A 26,883-nucleotide genomic window follows, 5' to 3' on the forward strand; every position below is an offset into this window, starting at 1 on the left:
GAGTTACAAAGGTGGGGAGCAGCGCGGGAAAAATCTTGGAGGCAGGAGTGGGAGGAAGTAATCAATTTGCATGAGAGGCGGCGTGCATTTGTTGAACGAAGAGGGCAGACAGGAGAGTGAAGGGAGATGAGATCCAAGATGTAAATGGGAGTGGAATGGGTGAGGGCTTTGCAAGTGAGTGTGAGAACCTTAAATTGGGTTCTGAAAGGGAAGAGGAGCCAGTGGAGAGCTTGTAGGAGAGGGGAGGCAGATGCAGAGCATTTTGAGAGGAAGATGAGCTGAACAGCAGCATTGAGGACAGACTGGAGAGGAGAGAGATGGGATTTGGGGAGGCCAGATAGGAGGAGGTTACAGTAGTCCAATCTGGAGATGACAAATGAGTGTATGAGGGTTTTAGTGGCATCCTGGGTGAGAAAGGGTCTAATCTTGGAAATATTTTTAAGATGGAAACTACAGGACTGTGAGAGATTCTGGATATGTGATTTAAAGGAGAGAGAGGAGTCCAGGATAACTCCAAGACAGCGCACTTTGGGGCTAGAGGAGATGGTTGTGCCATCAATTGATAAAGAAATGGTGGGAAGTGTGGTTAAGTTGGGTGGTGGGAAAATGATCAGCTCAGTCTTAGACATATTAAGTTTAAGAAATTGCTGGGACATCTAGGAAGAGATGGCAGAGAAACAGTTGGAGATACGAGTGAGTAGAGAGGGGGAGAGGTCAGGGGAGGAAAGGTAGATCTGAGTATGATCAGCATTGAGATGATGTTGGAGGTCAAAAGAGCTGATGAGTTCACCTAGTGAGGATGTATAAAGTGAGAAAAGGAGAGGTCCAAGAACCTTGGGGAACACCTACTGTAAGAGGCTGTGGGGGAGAAGAGGAGTCATGAGAGGAGACAGAGAAGGATAGGTCAAAGAGGTAGGAGGATAGCCAGGAGAGGGCAGTGTCATGTAGACCAAGGGTGTGAAAAGGGTTCAACAGAGTTCCACCTTTGTTTGTATGTTTCAATAATTACCTACGAAAACTGGTTATATCATACTTTTTGTATAGGTTCACTATAAGCAGTAAGTGGTCTATTATTAAATAAAGCTGGTTTAGCTGAGAAGTTAAGAACATGTACATCAAAGAACTAATGGAGGGATATATAGGATTGTACATTCCAAACTAAAACATTAGTCTTATACAAAATAAGAATTAATAATATTAATTGTGGCGTTGCAAAGCAGTACTGCACGCCACACAGGGGGACACTGTGCATCCCTCAGCCAGGGGCAGATCCAGGGGGGAGAGGTGCGATTAGTGCGACCGCTCCAGTCCCATCAAGTGCAGGCAGAGGAGGCTGTTGCTGAGCTCAGTGGCAGTAGCCTCCCTGGACCCACCACAGCCCTGCACACAGCAGTGTTTGCTGGGCTGGCGAGAGAGGCTGCTGCCACTGACAGGTAAGAGAAAGTGGAGGAAGTGGGGCAAACCCTGGCCCCTCCAAAAAGCCAGGGCAATTAGCACCCGCTCCCCCATATAGGGAAAGTGGGTGTAGCAACAGTTGTGCTCACCCCTCACTATGTTTTAGGTGGTAGTCTATCGCTGCTTGGAGTCTGTGGTCAATGTGGTGTTGCTGGGGGTCACCTCAGCTCAGGCTCACCGCAGAAATCCTTCTCCTTGCTCTCCTATGAGTGTGTAGTTGATTACACTCGTCTCCGTTGGATTCACAGCTGATCTCCTCTCACTTCCGGGTGGTGTGGGATAAAGACCGGTGATGTGACCCGGCTGGGCGAATGGTTGCTTGGTATTCAACTTGTTCTATAGGGTCTGGATATTGCGCAGTGTGACCCAACGCGTTTCAACCTGACTCTTCCTCTGGGGGTGTGTGCTTGTTTAGCCTGGCTTTTGAATGTTTAAATCCCATGTGGAGTGCCAACACTTGTCTGTGATAGGGTCCTTTCTTTAAAGAGTCACGTTTGATTAGTTTATTATGTCCGTCAATCATTCTAGCTTAGTCCTGGAGTTGGTAGCCATTTTGTTGTAGACATAGCAGTAAATAGTGCAGTATTTTGTCCATTCTCTAGAGGGTTAATCAACCATAGTGGTGGTGATAATCTGTTGTTACAGTTTCCAATATGATGTTGCAATCTCTGTAATATACAACCTACGGTACATTTATATCTTATATAAAATAGATGGAAAAATGTGCAGTCTATTAAATGAACAAGAAAGCTAATGTGGAACTTATTGGTTTCAATACAACAATTTATCTAATGTAATTATTTACATATAATTGAACAGATTTCATTATCCAGGTTGAGGCCCTTGGGAGCTAGTGTATCTAGTTCAACTATACATCTTAGTTCCTCTTTATTTATGAGGTGTATGTAGTCACCCCCTCTCCATCTTTGTTTGATTTTTTTTTAGTCCATAGAATTTTAGAAGTTTTGGATTACAGTTGTGGTGATCCTTATAACATTTTGACAGAGGGTGATCTTCTGTGCCTTTTTCTATATTTCGTATATGTTCTGATACGCGTGTCTTTAGTGGTCTAATGGTTCTGCCCACAAATAACTTAGGGCAGGGACATTCTAATGCATAAATTACACCTTTGGTGTGACACGTGATTCTACTCATGATTGTAACATTATTGTTGTTGCTTGGGGAAATGATCGACAATGTAGGTTTAGTGTTTTTTTGTCCTGTGACTTTACAGGCTATATATGTAACAGAAATATCCCCCTTTAGGTGTATCCTGCATGGGAAGTAGATTCTGGATCATAGTCTTGGGTGGGATATGATTCCTGACTAATTTCAACTTGATGTCTGGAGCTTTGCGGAAAATTATTTTCGTACTGGGTGAAAGAATATCAGACAGGGTTTCGTCTTGGAACAAGATGTGCCAATGCTTGTTTATGACCCTTTTGATTTGATTGGCTTGTTTGCTGTACTGTGTGATGAAACATATATTGGTGTCGGTGTCTTTATTGGTGTTTTTTGGTTTGTACTGGAGGAGAGGTGCCCTGGCTTGTTGTTTGACAGATTCTTTGGCATTCATGACTAATCTGCTATTGTATTTCTTTTATAGGAATTTTTTCTGGTGGATGTCTCCTTGTTTCTCGTAATCACTGATTTTAGCGCAATTATGTCTAATCCTTTTGAATTGGCCTAGAGGTATGTTTTGTAACCAGTTTGGATGGTGTCAGCTGGAGGCTAAAATGAAGCTGTTTATATCCACAGATTTCTGAAAAGTATTTGTGTGAATCTGTCCCTCTTCAATGAAAATATTCAAATCTAAAAATTCAACCATGGTTTTGCTGTATTTGGGTGTGAAGATGAGATTATTGTCATTGTTGTTTATGTACGTAAGAAATTGCTTCAAATATTTTTCAGTGCTGTTCCAAATAAAAAGCACATCATCTATGAAGCGTATAGATAGGACGAGATTTGCGCCAAGTTCACCATGGGACCAAATGTAGTTGTTCTCCCATGTGCTCATAACGAGATTTGCATAACTTGGCACAAATCTCGTCCCCATTGCAGTCCCGGTGACTTGTCAATAGTGTACATTGTTGAACCATGCGTAATTACGATCGAGGATGAACTTGATGCAGTCTGTTATGAACGTGATTAGTGTGTTTGTCCTGCTTGAATTTGTGAGTAGGTGATTTTTAATGCTTGATAGTCCTTGTTCATGGTTTATTACATAATAGAGTGATGTGATGTCACTTGTCACTAACCAATATTCAGTATTCCATTGGATATTTTGTAGTTTATTTAGGGAGTCCTTTTGCACGTAATATTCCTAATATGCATAGTGTTAGAATTGCAATTACCTATGTCAAAAGTATAACCAGTCCCAGGCTACTCAGCTAGTCCTGGTTCATATAAATACGGGGGAAAACGAGTAGGGTTCCACCGTATTTTAGGAACCAGCACTGGGCTGCTGAGCCAGTCCTGGTTTTAAAAACAGGGAGGAAAAATTACATAGGGTTTCCCCTATTTTTAAAACCAGAACTGGGGTCAAATCCAGCCGTGGTGTAATGCCACAGCATTCTACAATTAGTTTCTTCTGATTGGCTGGTGGCTCCAGCTACTGACAGAAGCCACAAGGGGTTTCCTTTCATTAGCTCGGTAGCGATGCATGTGGTTACAGAACATCTGGCAGCAGGGACGTATCTGTGAGTGAGTTAGGTGTGCAATAAAATTTTACTTACTATGGTGTGTGTGTCCTGTGTTTTTTTTTTTTTCATAATTTTTATTGATGAGTTGATCAATAAATAGTGCAACTTGCATCTTTGTCCTGTGGTTCTTTAACTATTTTTTTCACAGTGGGAGTATGGGTGCTGGCCCCTGCTGGCACTTGTAGTTCCACAAGTGCCAAAGGGCAGACATGCTAGCACCTGTAGTTCCACTGTAAAAAACAATAGTAACATTATAATTATCCCCATTATTACCCCTGTACCCACCACCCAGGGGTGCAGGGAAGAGCCCCAGGATTCAGCTTAAGCCTGGGGTTCTCGGGAGAGGGGGGACCACATTATTGGGGGATCCCCACCTCCCCTGAGATCCCCAGGTTGGGCTAACTGGCTTGGGGTGATAATGCTTTGGCCGGGGAGACCCGGTGAAAGGGTCCCTTGGCTGTGACATTACACCCCAGCCAGATTTGAGCCCTGTGCTGGTTTTAAAAATAGGGGGAACCCTATGCAATTTTTTTCCCTGTTTTTAAAACCAGGACTGGCTCTGCAGCCCAGCGCTGTTTCCTAAAATACGGTCAAACCCTACACGTTTTTCCCCCCGTATTTATAGGAACCAGGACTGGCTGAGGAGCCTGGGGATGGTTATGCTTTTTGGGGGGGGACCCTACATAATTTTCTTCTTAACATTAAACATTTACACCATAATTGCAGGCAGAAACAAATCACACTGATCTGTGTATGTTTCTGCAAAACACACAGCTCAGGGGGTGGTCTATTTGAAAGTTGTATTTATGTCAGAGTTTGCTACAATTACACCCGTGATTCCAATCACGATTCTTGGTAAATTCCTGAGTTGAAAAATAGGCAACACACACCCGAGACTTCAATCTTGACCAAACACGAATCTTAGTAAATTTACCCCTAAGTACAGTGTATGAATATATAATTTTTCTAGCATTTATATAAATCCTGCATAGTGAATATTTGGTTTTACAGTAATTTTCAAACACTAATTGAAAATAACGTATCTCTTGTTGATATAGGCGCATGTTTGCACTTTTGTGAGTCCGTGTAAATATGAGCACATTGCAGTCGTGGCTTTATAAATGTGCAACAGTAGTAGAAAAAAAATATTTCTGTATTTTATTTATTTTAGCTTGTTTATGCCATATAGCCTAGGATACACATACAGTAGTGTATTACACAGTCTATGTAGGACAACATGCTGTCACATTTGCTCTGTCTGTAAAGTGATAGAGTCACTTGTTTAGTCTGTAGTTTATCACTGCAATAGCTATAGAGCTACAATTTCAGCTACAAAGCTCATGTACCATGATTCACACAATGTATAATTATAATAAGACACCAGAAGAATAAGTATGATAGAATTATATTTTTAATTAGGACAGTGGTGTGTAGTAACCAGTACACTGGTAAACACATATAAATAACTATTGCGATAGAAATTTGTCATTTTTTATTTCTTTCATAGTAGTATTTAAGCAGCTTGGTATATGCATAAGATAGATGTGTTTTACATAAATAGGGGGATATTTATCAAAGCTTCTACAGAGATAAAGTGGAGAGCTATAAAGTACCAACCAATCAGCTCCTAACTGTCACTGTTTGAAAAATGGCAGCTTGATAAATCTCCTCCATAGAGTACATCAGTAATTGATATATATATTTATAAAGGGTCCCAATCCATGAACTCTCATATGGTTAGCCAAGCTTCAGTGGTGGCTTGCCACACACTCTCTGGGCGCTGACCACACCCTTTAAGTATGGGCCCCATCCATTGCATTCCCGCGGTGGGCCTTCATGCCCCAATCCAATACTGGTGACATGCCATGCCCCCTGATCGTTCCCCCTGTCAAGAAATTTGAAAGCAAAAATGTAGTAACCCTACACCTGTCTTGTAATAATCTACAGGGATTTTCCAGAAGACAATCATATTTTAATGAATAAAGTCACCGCGAGATGTAATGGAGTGGATATACTCTTTGGCCTTTTCAATGTTCTCTGGAGTCGCTTGCATTAAGGATTTTTTCCACACATTAATCTCATAATCAAAGTCTATGAAATTAATGTAATCATGCCTCGAAGTGTCCTCCAGAATTTTAATCAGGGATTGTTTTGTCTAAAAATAGATAAATATGTTAAGTGTATATATTTCTAGTTATCTATATTTAAACATTCATCAGAAAGTGTGTATAAACTTCAATCTCATAGTTTCCTTTTTACCTTATTGATCAGCAGATTATTAGATAGATTGCCAAACTCTCTGATAAATACGTTTCTGTTCCAACTTCTCTAAAGATATATATTTAGTATATCACAGTGCACTTCATACTTTCATGTCTCATTGGAACACCTATCATACTGGTAAAATATAATCCCTCAATTTCCTGACCTATTGCAACAGACCTGATACTCATTTGGTTGTATCCGCAGTCACTTTACTGTACGACTGCGGCATCCTACTTACTTCTTACTTAATAACGTGAGAATCTGCCTGTCTGTGCTGAATATCTGTGTGTCTGCACATGGAAGTCTGCTTTATGTCCGCAGTTATCATTATTATCGGGATTTACACCCCGGTTCCAGTTTCAATTTTGCTGTAAATTGCAAACCAATGGACATCACTAGAGGTTTAGGGTCAAATTCAATTAGCTGAGAGTTTACCGCAGCTTGACGTAACGTTAATGTCATTCTTACTATGCTTTAACTTTTACACCATAGATGTACGTTGATCATCAGATGAACATACATCTCTGAATCAGGTCCAAAGATTCTACCAAGACTTTGTGTACAGAACTGCCCCATTGTTGGTCTTCCTGGGGGATGAGTTTACGCACATTCACTTCCTGAGACACAGACATTGTCACATTACATCAAGGAGAATCTCCATCAAGGCTTCATTTGTCTTCCTCTTTGTCAAGAATAAAATGGGGGTCTTTTGTATTGAGTTTCGATGCCTCAATAAAAAAAAAACTACTACCCTTTTCCTGTGATAATGGAATTATATGATTGGATTAAAGGTGTCGCCCATCTTAACTAAACTAGACCTATGCACAGCTTTTAATTTGATCTGCATACATACTGTAACTGTGATGAGTGGAACACTGCTTTCGATTCTCAAGGCAGCCATTGCAAATATTTGGGGAAGCCCTTTGGCCTGTTCCAAAACCTTGTTGATTACATTTTCAGTGATATACCATATTGCGGTGTCAGAATATATCTTGACGACATTCTCATCTACTCCAAAGATCTCATATTTCACCTCACTCACAATGCAGAAGTTCTGCATTGTCTTTGGTGACATCAGTATCCTGCATGTTAGAAAAATGCCTATTTGAACAGGACAAAATGTACTTAACGAAGGCACAAGCTGTTCCGGATTGGCTGAAACTTTGTAGCCTCATGGCTATTCAATACTTTCTTGGCTTTGCAAATTATCATTTATTCAAGCGTTACTCTATCTCAGTAACACCTATTACAGCTTTCATTAGACACAGTATACTACCAACCCCAATGTATGATCGTCAGAAGATACAGAAGCTTTTACTGCCTTGAAATTGGTCCTTTCCACTGCACCTGTACTAAAGCAGCCTTAAACTTTAATACCCTTTGGGTTCTATTTACTAAGCCTTGGATGGAGATAAAGTCAACAGAAATCATGTTCCAGCCAACCAGCTCCTGTCATTTTTCAAACACAGCCTGTGACATGGCAGTTAGAAACTGATTGGCTGGTACTTTATCTCCGTTGACTTTATCTCCATACAAGGCTTAGTAAATAGTCACCTTTATTCTAAAATAGGGGAGTGGAGACTTGCTTCCTAATTTTCCAATGGCAATTAGACACCTGTTTTCAGTGAGGACTTTACGGTTGAGGGAGGAGGGTGGCTGCCATCGCACCTCCATTCAGTGATACCACACCATCATGTGATCACCGCTAGCATGTGTACATGCGCACAGACATGGCTTCTATGGGACTGCATCAGCTGCAGCCCCTAGAAGCATGGTACGCCTGCCTATGCAAAAATGGCAGTGGCTTCACATAGAAAGCTCTCTCTGCTAAAACCACACTGGACTGGCAGTCCCAGGAGAGGAGTTTTTTCCCCCTGAGACTGACTGCCAGTCTGGTATGTGCTTAGCAGAGTGAGCTTCCAATGTGAAGACATTGAGTGCGGTTAAATCTACCCTAATCACTGGAGCGGCTTACAGGGGTGAGGGAGGCTCATTGCGGTTGTGGTGGATTTTACTGGGGGGTGTGCTGCAGTCCTATAGCTCCTAGGTAAAATCCATCACTGCTGTTTTCAATATTGAAGGCAAAAATACAGACTAATGTGCTAAAAATATTAGAAAGGCTCCTTTGTCCTGAAGAGTGTATTGTCACAGCACACATTCTGCTACGGTCCAATTTATGTAGCTCAGATTACCTGTTCCATTTTTTTATCCGACATTGATCCACTTCTGTCTATAACGTAAATTACATTTTTTGGTACATCAGCCAATTTAGTGGGTGCAAAAAAATGTACAAAATATCCATTGACAACCTAAAATAAAAACAACAAAAAAAGCAACCTTAACAAATGTGTTAATTCCCAAGCAAATCAAACAGATATTCACATTAAATATACAGTAATGCTGCATACACCCTTGCCGATATTGTGAACGATAACGATATCGTTATCATTCAATCATTCACAATATCGACAAGTGTGTATGCAAGATATCGTTAATGATATCTTTTATTGCCTGAACATGCAGGCCAACCTGACGATATTGTCAGGTTGTGCATGTTCAGGGATGCTGCCGGTGATGTCACTGAACGATATCATTAACAATATCATTCAGTGTATAGGCTCAATGACATTAACGACATTGAGCCCGGCAAACCCTTAACGATATAGCTCATGGAGCATATCGTTAACTGTGTATGTGCCTTATGTCCAAACTAGAGAAAAGTTATACAGTGTAATGTCTAAGATTTATCAAATCTTGAAGAGAGATGAAGTGGAGAGAATAAAGTACCAACCAATTGCTCTAACTGTGATTTTACAGGCTGATTGGTTAGTACTTTATCTCTCTCCAAGATTTGATAAATCTCCCCCTAAATCACTACCCACATGGACTGAGATATATTTCTACAGTTGCCCCAGTTGCTTTGTGTTCGTTACCATTGCCGGGATCTGCTTACTACACTAGCCATGAGGACTGGGGTCTGCTTTCTATACTAGCCAATGGGACTGGGGTCTGCTTGCTACACTAGCCATGAGGACTGAGTTATGTTCTCTACACTAGCCATCAGAACTAGAGTCTGCTTTCTACACTAGCCATGAGTGCTGGGATCTGCTTGCTACACTAGTCATGAGGACTGAGGTCTGTTTGCTACACTAGCCATGAGGACTGGGGTCTGCTCTCTACACTAGCCATGAGAACTAGAATCTGCTTGCTACACTAGCCATGAGGACTGAGGTCTGCTTTCTACACTAGCCATTAGGACTGGGGTCTGCTCTCTACACTAGCCATGATAACTAGAGTCTGCTCTCTACACTAGCGATGAGAACTGGGGTCTACTTTCTACACTAGCCATGATAACTGAGGTCTGCTTTCTACACTAGCCATGAGGACTGAGGTCTGCTTTCTACACTAGCCATGAGGACTGAGGTCTGCTTTCTACACTAGCCATGAGAATTGAAGTCTGCTTTCTATACTAGCCATGAGAATTGGGGTCTGCTTTCTATACTAGACATGATAACTGAGGTCTGCTTTCTACACTAGCCATGAGGACTGAGGTCTGCTTTCTACACTAGCCATGAGAATTGAAGTCCGCTTTCTACACTAGCCATGAGGACTGGGGTCTGCTTTCATAAGCAAATGCAGGGGGTGTTTCCGTCTGCCTGGAAACCCCCCTCCCCAGCCCACACCATGACCACAGTACAAATAGTAATATAATAGAATTTTGCTAGTGTTGTATGTTCTTCTCAGTATCACAAATGAAATAATTAGCACCACCTGTGGATCTTTTAACATGGCAAACTGGGTACAAGGAATATACGCACAGGAACTAATACTCCTATAAATCTATTCCCCTAATTCATCTCATAGTCTTGAATTCAATTTTATATTGCGGGGGGGGGGGGGGTGTGCACCAAAGAATAAATATGTCATAATCTAAATCAAAAGCAAGAAAAAGTATTCTTATAGAGGGCACACACAGATTATGTTGAATTTATGTATATACAATACAGTGAGGACCTGGATTATCAGATTAAAACATAACTTTTATTAAAGCGAAATATATAAAATAAATATGTGCAAGAAAATAAAGTGATTAAAATGTTGACAAAAACCTGTTTTGTGTATTGAGAATGGAAAATGTTATCAGCCTATTGTTGGCTTATTATGAGAAAGTAATAATCAGTATAGAGAATAATTTACAATTATTGGATTAACTCAAATTAAATTCACATATCCTGTGACAGTATTATAATATAATGTCACCTCCTTCGAGGATTACATTGTGGGGTTCATCAGTTATTTTTCAATATTCAGATCACTGACTCACAAATCAATTATATTAAACACTTTTTCTCATCTCATTAGATAATCCATATATTGAAAACGGAGTGTATAACGCCCATCACTGCCCCATCTGATAATCCAGGTCCTCACTGTATTGTATATACATAAATTCAACATAATCTGTGTGTGCCCGCTATAAGAATACTTTTTCTTGCTTTTGATTTAGATCTTTTAACATGTATCAGACAGTAATAAATAACCTGTGCACCAACTAGGAGATCTGGAAAACATGCACTATTAGGGATGCACTGCTATAGAGCCCAATATATACATATATATCCAGGGCAGTGCTAGGTTCTTCTGCTGCTCCTCCAGGCTCCCGGACTTGCTCCATTAGTCTGGAATGGTGCACACTTCTAAAATAAAAACATCCAGCTCAGGAAGGATGGCCCTACTGCCGCATCTAATGGTTTATTGTGATTGCTGGTCCTGTGTATGCTGGAATTATGATACACAATACACTTTGTATGACGCATAATAAAACTGGGTGAGTACTAATTCTGCTCTCTTCATGGAATGGCCACATTGACTCTAAAATCAAGCATTTGGAAACCCCCCTCTAGAAATCCTGTGTTTGCCACTGGCTTTCTACACTAGCCATGAGGATTAGGCTCTGCTTTCTAAACTAGCCATGAAGACTGGGTCTACTTTCTACAATAGATGTGAGAACTTGGGTCTGGTTTCTACACTAGACATGAGAACTGGGTTCTGCTTTCTACACTACACATGAGGACTGGGGTCTGCTTTCTACACTAGACATGAGTACTGGCTTCTGCTTTCTAAACTAGCCATGAAGACTGGGTCTACTTTCTACAATAGACATGAGAACTTGGGTCTGCTTTCTACACTAGACATGAGAACTGGGTTCTGCTTTCTACACTACACATGAGGACTGGGGTCTGCTTTCTACACTAGACATGAGGACTGGAGTCTCCTTTCTACATTAGGCATGATGAATGGGGTCTGCTTTCTAAACTAACTATGAAGACTGGGGTTCTGCTTTGTACACTAGCCATGATAACAGGGGTCTGCTTTCTACACTAGCCATGAGTACTGGGTTCTGCTTTCTAAACTAGCCATGAAGACTGGGTCTACTTTCTACAATAGACATGAGAACTTGGGTCTGCTTTCTACACTAGACATGAGAACTGGGTTCTGCTTTCTACACTACACATGAGGACTGGGGTCTGCTTTCTACACTAGACATGAGGACTGGAGTCTCCTTTCTACATTAGGCATGATGAATGGGGTCTGCTTTCTAAACTAACTATGAAGACTGGGATTCTGCTTTCTACACTAGCCATGATAACTGGGGTCTACTTTCTACACTAGCCATGAGGACTGGATTCTTTCTACACTAGTCATGAAAACTAGGATCTGCTTTCTACACTAGCCATGAGGACTGGGGTCTGCTTTGTACACTAGCCATGAAGATTGGGGTCTGCTTTCTATACTAGCCATGAGAACTGGGTTCTGCTTTCTAAACTAGCCATGAAGACTGGGTCTACTTTCTACAATAGACATGAGAACTTGGGTCTGCTTTCTACACTAGACATGAGAACTGGGTTCTGCTTTCTACACTACACATGAGGACTGGGGTCTGCTTTCTACACTAGACATGAGTACTGGGTTCTGCTTTCTAAACTAGCCATGAAGACTGGGTCTACTTTCTACAACAGACATGAGAACTTGGGTCTGCTTTCTACACTAGACATGAGAACTGGGTTCTGCTTTCTACACTACACATGAGGACTGGGGTCTGCTTTCTACACTAGACATGAGGACTGGAGTCTCCTTTCTACATTAGGCATGATGAATGGGGTCTGCTTTCTAAACTAACTATGAAGACTGAGGTTCTGCTTTCTACACTAGCCATGATAACTGGGGTCTGCTTTCTACACTAGCCATGAGGACTGGGTTCTGCTCTCTACACTAGCCATGAGGACTGGGGTCTGCTTGCTACACTAGCAATGAGGATTAGGGTCTGCTTTCTAAACTAGCCATGAAGAGTGGGGTCTGCTGTCTACACTAGTCATGAGAACTTAAAAATAAACGTGGAGCTTTTAATGAGTGGCTTAACAGACATGAATGTGGCAAAACAGAAAGTCCGGGTTTAGCACTAAAGTGCACTTGGGAACTGTAATGATGCAATGGGAAAAAGTCCAGGTAGTGATAACAGAAGGCAGTCCAGTATTCCAGGTTTTGTGAGGCTGAAATGAATTGCAGGCTGAGGTGAATTGCAGGCTGAAGTAAATTGCAGGCTGAGGTGAGTTGCAGGCTGAAGTGAATAATGTCCAGAGGAAATGTAAGAGGAGAGGTACTCAGGCAAGGGAGAGGCAATAGGAGGAGGCAGGTCATGACAGTACCCCCCCTCCTCTTATGGGTAACCTCAGGACACTCACCAGGCTTTTCAGGATGGGCAGTATGAAACTTCCTGACAAGTGCTGGAGCATGGATGTCTCGGGCATCGGTCCAGCAGCATTCTTCCGGACCATAACCCTCCAATCCAGGAGTTACTGTAAACGACCCCTGTGGACATGGGAATCCAGGACCGGGGAGACTTCAAATTCCACGCCTCTTTCTGTCTGAACACGAGGAGGAACAGGAAGAACCTTGTGGAATTTGTTCAGGATCAGAGGTTTGAGTAGGGAAATGTGGAAGGAGTTTGGGATTTTCAAAAATGAAGGGAGGTGAAGGCGATAAGCCACTGGATTAATTATTTCAGTGATGGAGAAGGGTCCGATAAAACGTGGAGCAAACTTCATTGAGGGTACTCTGAGCCGCAGGTTCCGGGTAGACAACCAAACCTGATCTCCAACTTGCATGCAGGGCACCTTTCTCCATTTCTTATCAGCCTGCAGTTTGTAGCGAGAGGATGCCTTCTCCAAATCAGCACGTACCTGAGCCCAATTTGACACAAACCTCCATACAGTATCATCCACAGCTGGAACATCAAAGGCAGGAAGGCTTTGGAACTCGGGGATGGAGACCATATACAACCTGGAATGGGGTTTGATTTGTGGAGGAATGATATGATGCATTATGTGCAAATTCAGCCCAGGGCAATAATTCAGACCAATTTTCTTGAGAGGATGACATGAAGTTCATTAGGAAGGTTTCAAGGTCCTGGTTAACCCTCTCCGTGGATCCATTCCTATGCGGATGGTAAGCTGTAGCGAAGTTTAACTTTACTTGCAGAACCGAACACAGAGCTCTCCAAAACCTTGCATGATTTGAGCTCCATGATCAGAGACTATTTCTGTAGGGAGTCCGTGGAGACAATATATGTTGGACGAGCAGATGAGACAAATCCGAAGCAGTAGGAAGTTTCTTTAGGGGAACATAATAGACCATCTTCAAAAAATTGGTCTACCATGACCCAGATGGTAGTATAATCCTGGGAACTTGGCAAATCAGGCACAAAGTCCATGGAGAGATGCGTCCACGGACGCAATGGGATAGGCAGGTGCAACAACTCACCAGCTGGGGCTTGATGCAAGGATTTTGCTGGGCACATGAGGTACATGACGAGATGAATTCCAATACATCAGCTTTCATCGATGGCCACCAATAGGCTCTCTTCAAGAGCTCCAGAGTCTTCTGAGTACCAGAATGGCCTGCAAAGCGTGAGAAGTGAGACCAGGTGAGAAGCTGCTTCCTTAACTCCTGGGCCACAAAGACTTTCCCAGTAGGTGGTTGCATTTGTATGGTGGCAAACACCCTTGACTCCAGCACGGGAGTACTGCTCAGAATTTCAGAATTGTTGTTGCAGGAAAGAGACCTTGATAAAGCATCTGCTTTTTGATTGCGAGCTCTAGAACGGAAGGTCAGAGTAAACTGGAAGCGAGCAAAGAATATTGCCCACCGGGCCAAACGAGGACTTCCATACATCCATTTGAGGAAGAGGAGGTACATATGGTCGGTGAAGACAGTAAAGGGAAACATGGCCCCTTCTAAGAGGTATCTCCATTCCTTTAGTGCCAACTTTACTGCCAAGAGCTCTTGTTTTCCTATGGCATAGTTTTTCTCTGCAGGAGCAAATTTTTTGGAGAAGAATCCACAAGGGTGAACCCAGTTGTCTTCGTAGCGCTGGGATAGGACGGCTCCCACTGCCTCTGATGAAGCATCGACCTCCAACAAGAAAGGTTAATCCAAGTCTGGTTGTCTTAGAACTGGGGCTGTAATAAATGCTTGCTTCAACAGCTAGAAGGCTGTCTCTGCCTCAGGTGACCATAGACCAGGACTAGCGCCTTTACGAGTCAGGGCCGTGATGTGAGCCAACAAAGAAGAAAATCCCTTGATAAAACGTCTGTAATTGGCAAATCCAAGCAGTCTCTGAATGGCTTTCAGAGTTTGAGGTCGGGACCAATCCAGGATTGCCTGAACCTTCTTGGGGTCCATTTCTAGACTAGAACCAGAAATGACATAGCCAAGGAATGGCACACTGGGTACGCTAAAGACACATTTCTCCAGTTTGCTGTAAAGATGATTCTTCCTTAATAGAGATAACACCTCCTTCACATGTTTATGATGTTCTTCTGGAGAAGACGAGAAAATCAATATATCGTCCAAATAGACAACTACTGAGATATATAGTAAATCCCAAAGAATTTAATTTACAAATCCTTGAAAGACAGCAGGGGCATTGCATAATCCGAAGGGCATCACAAGGTATTCAAAAGGCATTCAAAATGACCATCCCTGGTATTAAAAGCGGTTTTCCATTCATCTCCTGCACGGATACGGATGAGATTATAGGCCCCTCGCAAATCTAGTTTTGAGAATATGACGGATCCTTTGTCTCTGTCGAATAACTCTGTGATTAAAGGAAGTGGGTACCGATTCTTGACCGTTATGTCATTAAGACAGAGATAATCTATACATGTTCTTAGGCCTCCATCCTTCTTAGCAACAAAAAAGAACCCAGCTCTGGCAGGAGAGGTGAAAGGACGGATAAACCCCTTCACCAAATTCTCCTGGATGTACTCGTACATAGCTGTGGACTCTGGCAAAGATAGAGGATAGGTACGACCACGAGGAAGCATCTTGTCTGGCAATAAATCGATTGGACAATCCCATTCTCTGTGAGGAGGTAAGATATTTGCCTGCTGTTCAGAAAAAACATCAGTAAACATTTGATACTCTTTGGGAATTGCTGGTGGTGTTGATGAGACTGTTCTCCTTACAGGTCGTATCTTGGGAAGACAGGATTTTTGACAGTCAGCCCCCCATGAAAGGATTTGCATTGAGCACCAATCTATCCTGGGATTGTGCTGGCGTAACCAGGGTAGCCCTAAAATGATGTCTTGAGAGGCTTCAGGAATCACTAGGAATTTCAGAGACTCAGAATGCAATGCTCCAATACGGACCAGTACTGGCAGAGTTTCTTTGGTAACAACTCCATTAGTCAGAGGGCGCCAATCAACAGCGGTCAAGGAAATCGAATGCTTGAGAGAAGAACAAGGAATCCATAGTTTGTCAACTAGACTGGAAGTCATGAAATTTTCGGCTGCTCCAGAATCTAACAAAGCAGCAACAAGCAGGCTTCGACTTGAAATCTAAGACTAGGTCTAGGTTTAATACGAAATCTTTACAGGTTGGGGATGGACTCAATACTCATAACTTGATGTCCCCAGGGTCAGTTAGGGACAGGCATTTCTCGATTTACAGAAACAGGAGGCCACCAGGTGACCCGCATCTCCACAGTATAGGCAGAGGTTTTTTAATATTCTTCTCTGGCGTTCCTCTTTGGAGAGATGGGTGTGATTCACCTGCATAGGCTCTTCATCTGTAGAAGGAGGAGATGGACGGGTAGTAGAGGGAGGACATGGACGGGTAGTAGAGGGAGGAGTAAATGACATTTGCCAGTCAGTTCTGTGCTTTTCAGCCTGACGTTCTCTGAAGCATAGGTCAATCTTATTACAGAGGGAAATCATATCGTTTAGGTTAGCAGGAAGGTCACAGGTGACCAGATCATCCTTTAGTTGATCAGAAAGCCCATGCCAGGAAGCTGAGGTGTGGGCTTCCTCATTCCACTTGAGTTCTGATGCTAAAATCTGAAACTGTACGGCATATTGGCTGACAGGACGGGTTCCTTACTTCAGTGTCATAATACTAGATGAGGCTGATACAGTACGTCCAGGCTCATCAAAAATCCTCCTGAATGATGTCACAAAGTCAGTGTAGTTATCCAGCAGAGAATCTGAACGCTCCCAGAGTGGGGAAGCCCAATCAAAGGCTGAGCCGGACAACAGAGACACTATGTAGGCCACTTTAGTTCTTGCAGTGGGAAAATTATCAGGCTGCAAGGTGAAGTGTATATCACACTGATTCAGGAATCCACGACAAAGCTTGGGATTGCCATCAAATTTACTTGGCATAGGAAGGTGTAAGCGGGGGGATGTCCTGTAACCTGTATTTGCAGACAAAGGAGCAGGTGTAACTACTGTTGCAATAGGGGTGGATAGAGAAGTTTGCAAATTATCCTGTCATTTAGTTATTTCTTGCATGAACTGAGCCATTTGGTGATCCATAGCTTTGAGGTTTTCCAAATGGCCTGCGATGCACCGGAATAAATCCGCTCCAGACTCCTGTCCAGTGGCCGAGTCCATTGGGCCAGTGCAAACTGTGAGGTTCTGGTTTTGTTGTGGACCCGGGGTGGTAATAGGAGCAGACACTGAAGCATATTTAAAAATAAACGTGGAGCTTGTAATGAGTGGCTTAACAGACATGAATGTGGCAAATGAGAAAGTCCGGGTTTAGCACTAAAGTGCACTTGGGAACTGTAGTGATGCAATGGGAAAAAGTCCAGGTAGTGATAACAGAAGGCAGTCCAGTATTCCAGGTTTTGTGAGGCTGAAACGAATTGCAGGCTGAGGTGAATTGCAGGCTGAGGTGCATTGCAGGCTGAAGTGAATTGCAGGCTGAGGTGAATAATGTCCAGAGGAAATGTAAGAGAAGGCAGGGTGCAGGGTACAGCTGACACAGGTACGCAGGCAAGGGGAAGGCAAATGGAGGAGGCAATAGGAGGAGGCAGGGGATTCCAGCAGGGTGTGGAGCAGTTCAGGAAAAGCAGGCTTAGGCAGAAATCCAACAGGCAGGTGGACAACCTCAGGAACTCTCTCTCAGCTTTCACTAGGAAACAGGTTGCACTGACAATGCAAGGGAGCTCTGAACTCCCCTAAATACCCAGTGCTAAGCCGTGACTGGTCAGAGAGTGAGCATCTGACACGCCAGGATTGGCCAACTAGGTCACATGGCTGAAAGCAAGATGGCAGCGCCCATGCCGAAGTGGAACGGAAGCACCACCAGGCCTACCCAGCACAGAGTGACAATATGCCCAAACAGGTCCACGCACAGTCAATGCTCCCCGCCAGGCACCAGCACCACTGCCAGACGCCCCCGCCACAGCATCCTCACAGGTATCACCCGCCGACCACCATGCCGAGAAACCCTGGTCGTGACAGACTGGGGTCTGCTTGCTACACTAGCCATGAGGACTGAGGTCTGTTTGCTACACTAGCCATGAGGACTGGGGTCTGCTTTCTACACTAGCCATGAGGACTGAGGTCTGCTTTCTACACTAGCCATGAGGACTGGGGTCTGCTCTCTACACTAGCCATGAGAACTAGAGTCTGCTCTCTACACTAGCCATGAGAACTGGGGTCTGCTTTTTACACTAGCCATGAGGACAGGGGTCTGCTTTCTACACTAGCCATGAGAACTGGGGTCTACTTTCTACTCTAGCCATGATACAGTAACTGAGGTCTGCTTTCTACACTAGCCATGAGAATTGAAGTCTGCTTTCTATACTAGCCATGAGAATTGGGGTCTGTTTCTATGCTAGACATGAGAACTGGGGTCTGCTTTCTACACTAGCCATGAGGACTTGGGTCTGCTTTCTACACTAGCCATGAGGACTGGGGTCTGCTTTCTACACTAGCCATGAGGACTAGGCTCTGCTTTCTAAACTAGCCATGAAGCCTGGGTCTACTTTCTACAATAGACATGAGAACTGGGATCTGCTTTCTACACTAGTCATGACAACTGAGGTCTGCTTTCTACACTAGACATGAGGACTGGGGTCTGCTTTCTACACTAGAAATGAGGACTGGAGTCTGCTTTCTACATTAGGCATGATGATTGGGGTCTGCTTTCTAAACTAACCATGAAGACTGGGGTTCTGCTTTCTACACTAGCCATGATAACTGGGGTCTGCTCTCTACACTAGCCGTGAGGACTGGGGAATGCTTGCTACACTAGCCATGAGGATTAGGGTCTGCTTTCTATACTAGCCATGAAGACTGGGGTCTGCTTTCTACACTAGTCATGAGAACTGGGGTCTGCTTTCTGCACTAGACATGAGGAATGGAGTCTGCTTTCTACAAAAGCCATGAGGACTGGGGTCTACTGTGTACACTAGCCATGAGGACTGGATTCTGCTTTCGACACTAGCCATGAAAACTGGGATCTAATTTCTACACTAGCCATGAGAACTGGGGTCTGCTTTCTACACTAGCCATGAGGACTGGGGTCTGCTTTCTACACTAGCCATGAGGACTGGGGTCTTCTTTATACACTAGCCATGAGAATTGAGGTCTGCTTTCTATACTAGCCATGAGGACTGGGGTCTGCTTCCTGCACTAGCCATGAGGACTGGGGTCTGCTTTCTACATTAGCCATGAGGATTAGGCTCTGCTTTCTAAACTAGCCATGAAGACTGGGTCTACTTTCTACAAGAGACATGAGAACTGGGGTCTGCTTTCTACACTAGGCATGAGAACTGGGGTCTGCTTTCTACACTAGACATGAGGACTGGGGTTTGCTTTCTACACCAGCCATGGGGACTGGGGTCTACTTTCTACACTAGCTATGAAAACTGGGATCTGCTTTCTACACTAGCCATGAGGACTGGGGTCTGCTTTGTACACTAGCCATGAGGACTGTGGTCTGCTCTCTACACTAGCCGTGAGGACTGGGGAATGCTTGGTACACTAGCCATGAGGATTAGGGTCTGCTTTCTATACTAGCCATGAAGACTGGGGTCTGCTTTCTACACTAGTCATGAGAACTGGGGTCTGCTTTCTGCACTAGACATGAGGAATGGAGTCTGCTTTCTACAAAAGCCATGAGGACTGGGGTCTACTGTGTACACTAGCCATGAGGACTGGATTCTGCTTTCTACACTAGCCATGAAAACTGGGATCTAATTTCTACACTAGCCATGAGAACTGGGGTCTGCTTTCTACACTAGCCATGAGGACTGGGGTCTGCTTTCTACACTAGCCATGAGGACTGGGGTCTTCTTTATACACTAGCCATGAGAATTGAGGTCTGCTTTCTATACTAGCCATGAGGACTGAGGTCTGCTTCCTGCACTAGCCATGAGGACTGGGGTCTGCTTTCTACATTAGCCATGAGGATTAGGCTCTGCTTTCTAAACTAGCCATGAAGACTGGGTCTACTTTCTACAAGAGACATGAGAACTAGGGTCTGCTTTCTACACTAGCCATGAAAACTGGGATCTAATTTCTACACTAGCCATGAGAACTGGGGTCTGCTTTCTACACTAGGCATGAGAACTGGGGTCTGCTTTCTACACTAGACATGAGGACTGGGGTTTGCTTTCTACACCAGCCATGGGGACTGGGGTCTACTTTCTACACTAGCTATGAAAACTGGGATCTGCTTTCTACACTAGCCATGAGGACTGGGGTCTGCTTTGTACACTAGCCATGAGGATTGTGGTCTGCTTTCTATACTAGCCATGAGAATTGGGTTTGCTTTCTACACTTGACACCAGGTATAAGTCTGTTTTTTATGCTAGTATTTTATTAATCAGTCCTCATTCCTGGTGTCTAGCCACAAGAACTGGTTCCTGCTTTTTTACTCTTAACACCAGGATTTGATTTGGATTGGTGCATGAATCCCCAAATGTGCATGAGAGAGATCCGAAGGACCTAAGAGGGTGGAAAATGTAAATAGGGTTTTAAAGTTTTGGTAAGTTAGTATGGGGCCAACATTGTTTTAAATTGTTCTTTTTTTAAAGGTAGGACATAGCCAAAATGTACCTCAATTAATATGACTGACACAAAAATGTTTTTTTTTCATATTGATTATTTTTTATTCCTCTATTTTTTTTATTATATTATAATATAATACTTTTTTTGATAAAAAATATTATCTTATTGTCTATGCAAATATTGGTTGGCATACTGTATTTGAAACTGAGCAGAGGATTAATAAGGTATAATATGGAATTTATTGTCAGACCTGCAAATTGGTAAGATTCCATTAGCAATTACTGTACATTTGTGTTCTACTGCATGTCACTCAATATACAGGACTGTTAATCCACTTGGGTAACAGAATGGCTGCTGTCATAGAGTGAGAACGAGTTGTACTTATGGATGGGTGCAGCAATAGTAGAATATAGTTACAAGATGGTCAGTTATTACATATGGAAGATTTGCAAGCATGTGACTCCTTTTATGGAATAAGATATTTAACTGAGCTGTTCCTAGTGCACATTCGTACATCTGAATACTTTATGTCTCGCCTGAAATTAATTCATGTACAGCTGGGTACTCATCCTGCGCAGTACAGATGTGCCCAGCTAGTTTGTTGCTCCATACGCCATGTAGCGCGCCATGCATCTCACGCCACACACTACGTCATGGAGTCGCGCCACACAGAAAGTTTCATAATGAAACGTGGTGTAGCACTGAAAAAAAGTCATAACATGTAATACAACTTTTTGTCCACCAGGTGTCACTTTCCCTAAACCACACAGCGCATGCGTCTGATTTCCAATGCATTTTCTATATCACCGCCCGATGATAGACTGACAGAAGCAGTGATTCTGTACAATATACTGTAGTACAGCATTTTCTCATGGAATCAGGGCTGTAGAAGAATGTTTAAAAAAGTTTTAGATCATTAAGTGTGTGAGTCCTGTACTTTTATATAAAATTATTTCACAGGCATGCACACACTGTATTACACACTGACTGTGTGTTTGAAGCTGCACACTTGCGTCAATGTTGGTGCTGTCACAGACTAGTGATTTCATGATGTTTAGTAGCGGGCTCTGTTTAAAAGAGGGGTCTCTGTATTACAAACTGTGCGTTTAAAGCACAAACTTGTGGCTCTGTCTGGACATCTACGCTGTGGTGGCTGTCAGATCTGGGGGTTGCAATGAGATCTCTGGTGCATGTCCAGTGGAGCCACTCCATACGCTAGTCATGCTATGCCATGGCTTATAGAGGATCATAGTACTGCGCATTCCCAGTGTGTCGGGAGTCACTTACAGTAAATTCTATAGTGATTTCATGACTTTAGGAACTACTGAAGTAGCGGGCTGTTTGAAAGAGGGATCTCTGTATTACACACTGAAAGCACATTTTAAGATACACACTTGCGGCACTGTCAGCGCTGTCCCAGCATAGCGCGACTAGCAGGGCGCTACATGGCTACGGAGCAGCTCCAATGGGCATGTGCCGTAGATCCCATGTACAAGTCCCAGAGCTGGCAGCCACCACAGCACCGACGTCCCGACAGTGCCGCAAGTGTGCATCTCCTCTTTCAAACAGAGCCCACTTACCAGTGTCTGAAGTCATGAAATCACTATAGTATTTAAGTCTTGGACAGTGCCAACAGTGCCGCAAGTGTGCGTCTTAAAACACACATTCAGATTATAAGAAACCAACACATTCAAAGTGGCATATTAATTGTCCAAGCAGATGGGGGATGGTGTCCTTGGCAATGGTCACCATTCCTCGCCTTTTCAGGACACAAGGGCAGACTTTGAGCTGACAGCTTACAGTAAATGGCTAACAGAGAGTCCTTTATTATGGTAATTAAAGGTTTTTGTTTGCTTTGGGGGAAGGGACCTGGTGCACTGTGTGTGACTCCCGACCCACTGGGTATGCGCAGTACTATGATCCTCCATAAGCCATGGAATAGTGTGAACTTGCGTATGGAGTGGCTCCACCAGAGATCCCATTGCAACCCCTCCACTGGGCATGCGCCAGAGATCCCATTGTAACCCTTCGAAGCTGACAGCCACCACAGTGTCGATGTGCCGACATTGGCTCAAGTTTGCATTTTTAAACTCACAATCAGTTTGTAATACAGAGACCTCTCTCTTAAATAGAGCTCACTACTACATAGATTCTAAAGTCATGAAATCACTATGGTGTCAAAGTCTGGGACAGCGCCGAGAGTGCTGACTGTGCCGCAAGGGTGCGACTTCAACCGCACAGTCAGTATGTAATATAGACATCCCACTTTTGCTGTGTGTGACTCCCAACCCACTGGGCATGCGCAGTGCTATGATCTTCCATAAACCATGGTATAGTGCGAACTGGCGTATGGAGCGGCTCCACTGGGCATGCGCCAGAGATACAAATGCAACCCCCAGATCTGACAGCCACCACAGCGCCGACGTGCCGACAGTGCCGCAAGTGTGCATTTTAAAATGCACAATCAGTTTGTAATGCTTCACTTTTAAACAGCCCACCACTAGTTTCACTAAGTGTCTAAGTCTGGGACAGCGCTGACAGTGACAAAAAAAATTATTCTTTTCCAGGGCTCGAACCTGGGACAAGCACTGTTGAAAAGCGATCAACTAACCTCTAGCCCACATGCCAGCTACATCAAGAACCGCACATAGCGGGCTCATCCTTGTGCACTCCACCCACCCGCTGCTGTTTTTAATAATAAAAAATGTGTGTTTCTTTCAAAATCTGATACTATTACATATATACACAGTACCCCACCATTAGAGAATAATTCATCCCATCTCATTGAAAGCTGTGTGTGCATCTTATTAATCTACAGTATCGGTTATACTGTCATAACAACACGGCAACTACACTACTGTACAGTTATGTACAGTATGTGTACTGATTTGCGTCCTGTTCTAAGAGCTTATGTGATATTAAAAAGATTGGTTGTGTGAACATCAGGGCCGGCCCAAGCCTAAATTTTTTGGTAAGTGAATATAAATTTTGGCGGCCCTTATATGTATGATAATTGTGTGATTTAAATTTAGCTTAAATATTGGTCCCAGACTCCAGGCACACCTGATATTGATAACTGTATAGTTTGTAATAATCTAGTTCATTGATCGCGGGTTCCCTATAGTAACCAGGCTAACTTGATTGATATCGACCAGGTTCGCCTGCATGCACGTGCGATGGTCGTTCGGGGTTGAAAGGGCCCCAAAACAGGACGATATGAACGATAACTATATGAACAATATAGTTATCATTCATATCGTCCTGCAAGGTCGTACCATGTGTACCTTTAGGCTGTAAAAACAAAAAAATCAATGAGAGAGACAGTGTGAACCGTAGGAGTGGCCAAATCAACAGTGTGGCACATTCTAAGAAAAGAACAAAGCACTGGTCATCTTGCAGCACAAAAAGGACTGGACGTCAATGGAAGACAGCAATGGTGAATGATTACAGTAGCCTTTACATGGTAAATGATCGCGATGAGTGAAAAACATTGTGAGTCCCAGGGACCCCTCACTTTAAGAAATTAAGGTCCTAACCAACTGTTTATGGGTCCATCACATATTATGGGGGGGTGAGGGCAGACAGTAGTTGCGACAGTGCTGGGCGGCAAGTAGGGGTCTAGGGGCAGGCAGAACTGGGGGTACAAAGGTGTTAAGAGTAGATAGCTGCGTCTCAAACCATTTCTCCCGACTATCATCCACTCTGACCAGGTGGGCTTTGTTCCAGGTAGAGAGGCTAAAGACAACACCACCAAAGTCATTGATTTGATACACCATGCAGTGGCCTCTGATGTTCCCATGATACTCCTCTCCACCGATGCTGAAAAAGCTTTTGATCGGGTGGACTGGAGTTTCATGACATCAATACTAAAGCGCTTAAGCCTGGGCATAAATTTTTTATCAAAAATTTTGGCCTTATATAGAGCCCCTTCAGCCCAGATTCGTGTAAACGGGATTTTATCAGATCCAGTGCATATAGCCAATGGTACTCGGCAGGGCTGCCCTCTCTCTCCACTGGTTTTTATTCTATGCATGGAGGCACTGGCGAGAGCTATCAGGGTTAATCCAAACATAACAGGTCTCATGGTGGGTTCGCGGGAGTATCGCCTTGCCCTCTTTGCGGATGATCTATTAGCGAATTGTCACTAACCCAGTCACCTCTCTTCCCAATTTAATGAAAGAATTCCAACGTTTTGGCAGTCTCTCAAACTTTAAAATTAATTACAGTAAATCTATGGCATTAAATGTCACCGCTTCAGCTGAGACTATATCTGCCCTTGGAGCTTCTTTCCCATTTAAATTCCAGACTTCCTATATTAAGTACTTAGGGATACTCATACCTAGCCGTCTACAGGATTTGTTTACTCTTAATCATACACCTTTATTAAGTTCCATCCGTAAGGAATTAGACGAGTGGCTCTTAAAAAAGTTCTCTTGGTTTGGTCGTCTAAATATTGTTAAGATGAACATCCTCCCACGTCTCTTATATCTCTTACAGACGACTCCAATAGGTCTCCCTCCAGGCTTTTTGACTGAAACACATAATCTAATACGAAATTTTGTTTGGGGGGGCAGAAAACCCAGATTTAAGCATGATGTGTTATTTAGACCAGGATGTCGAGGTGGGCAGCAATTGCCCATGTTATCCACTTATTATCAAGCCATAGTGCTTAGTAGAGTCTTGGATTGGACCCGGGGTAGCTCGGGTAAGCAGTGGGTTGATTTAGAGGCGGATTCATCCAGACTTCATTTGCGCACACTGCCGTGGTGCTCTAAAATCGCTCGCTCCCCACATCCAACAGTGGGCCCTACGTTAGAGACAGCGTACTAAACCTGAGATATCTTCTGTGATATCGCCACTTACCCCTATCCTACATAATCCCCTTTTTCCCCCTGGGACTTTAGGACCTCTCATTTCTAGATGGTCGAGGGCTGGGATTGTTCGAATGAGTCATCTGCTGGCAGATGGTAAATTTATGTCATTTCCAATCCTATGTGCTAATACTTCCCTTACTGAGGAATGCTCTTGGGCCTACATTCAGGTACGATACTTCGCTTCATCTCTTGGGAGCCCTTCAGTATTTACCAGAGAATTGACGCCCTTTGAATCTATGTGCTATCATCGTACTCCTCCCACACATATTATCTCAGGTATTTACAAGATCTTGTTACACGACATGTTTTCTACTGATCCTCTTTTTGTTGAGGCCTGGGATAGGGATTTTTCAAGTAAGGGTATTCAAATTAACTGGGACAAGGTCTTTCAAATCACCAAGGTGTGCTCAGATAGTCTGGAGGTTCGGGAGACACAATACAAAGTGTTGACAAGATGGTATCGCTGTCCTGTCTTCTTACATAGATGCTTCCCATCGGTGTCCCCTCTCTGCTGGAGATGTCTTCAGGAAACAGGAACAATGATACATATTTGGTGGGACTGTCCATTAATTTCTCCCTTCTGGTGTAAGATAATAGCCTTGGCTTCTGAGATGTTAGGATTTACTGTTCCAACGGGACCTGATTTTTGGTTACTATCCCATACGTCTTTCTCTGTCTCTGTATATAAAAAATCATTACTTAAACATATCAACAATGCTGCAAGGGCAGTGCTGCCAGTTCGCTGGCGCTCTCAGGTTCCCCCTTCGTTATGGGAATGGTGTCAACGTCTCGACTTCTACATGACCATGGATGATATCCTCTATTCAGCCCCTGAAAAACATTCAGAGTTTCCGACTCTGTGGTGCAATTGGATTGAATTTAAATAAACTGCTTCATACGCAGCCCTTATCCCACGAACCTAGCTCATTTATTTACTGATTTTACCGATGCCTGGTGTCGGAAGTTGTATGCTTAGCATGGGTCGTCTGCCTTGCCCCCCCTTCCCCCTCCCCCTCTTTCCAAAAATTTCTTTCTCTCTCTTTTTCCCTTTCTTTAATTCTTCTGGTCTAATTTGTTATCTCTGTGTTTTATTTGAGAAAATGTGGTTTTTGCTGTCCATACGGTTGTCTGCAGAAGATTTAACTGTGTGGATACAACTCTTTTCTTTTCCTTGCTGATATTTAATGTTTGTTTTATTGTTTCGAATTTTCATCTGCAAGGTTT

General features: G+C 43.4%; 1 protein-coding gene across 1 annotated transcript in view; it reads right to left on the reverse strand.

Annotated features, from left to right (window-relative positions):
• Positions 1-26,883, reverse strand: part of LOC148511925 (inter-alpha-trypsin inhibitor heavy chain H3-like) — a 185,317-nt gene that overhangs the window by 75,407 nt on the left and 83,027 nt on the right. Inside the window, 2 exon segments of the mRNA XM_088482492.1 lie at positions 6,147-6,312; positions 8,615-8,731. Of these exon segments, the coding sequence (XP_088338618.1) occupies positions 6,147-6,312; positions 8,615-8,731 (283 nt within the window).

The sequence above is a fragment of the Taudactylus pleione genome, unplaced genomic scaffold, assembly GCF_031769625.1.
Source record: "Taudactylus pleione unplaced genomic scaffold, aTauple2 ptg000289l, whole genome shotgun sequence".
In the NCBI taxonomy this organism is placed as follows: Eukaryota; Metazoa; Chordata; class Amphibia; order Anura; family Myobatrachidae; genus Taudactylus; species Taudactylus pleione.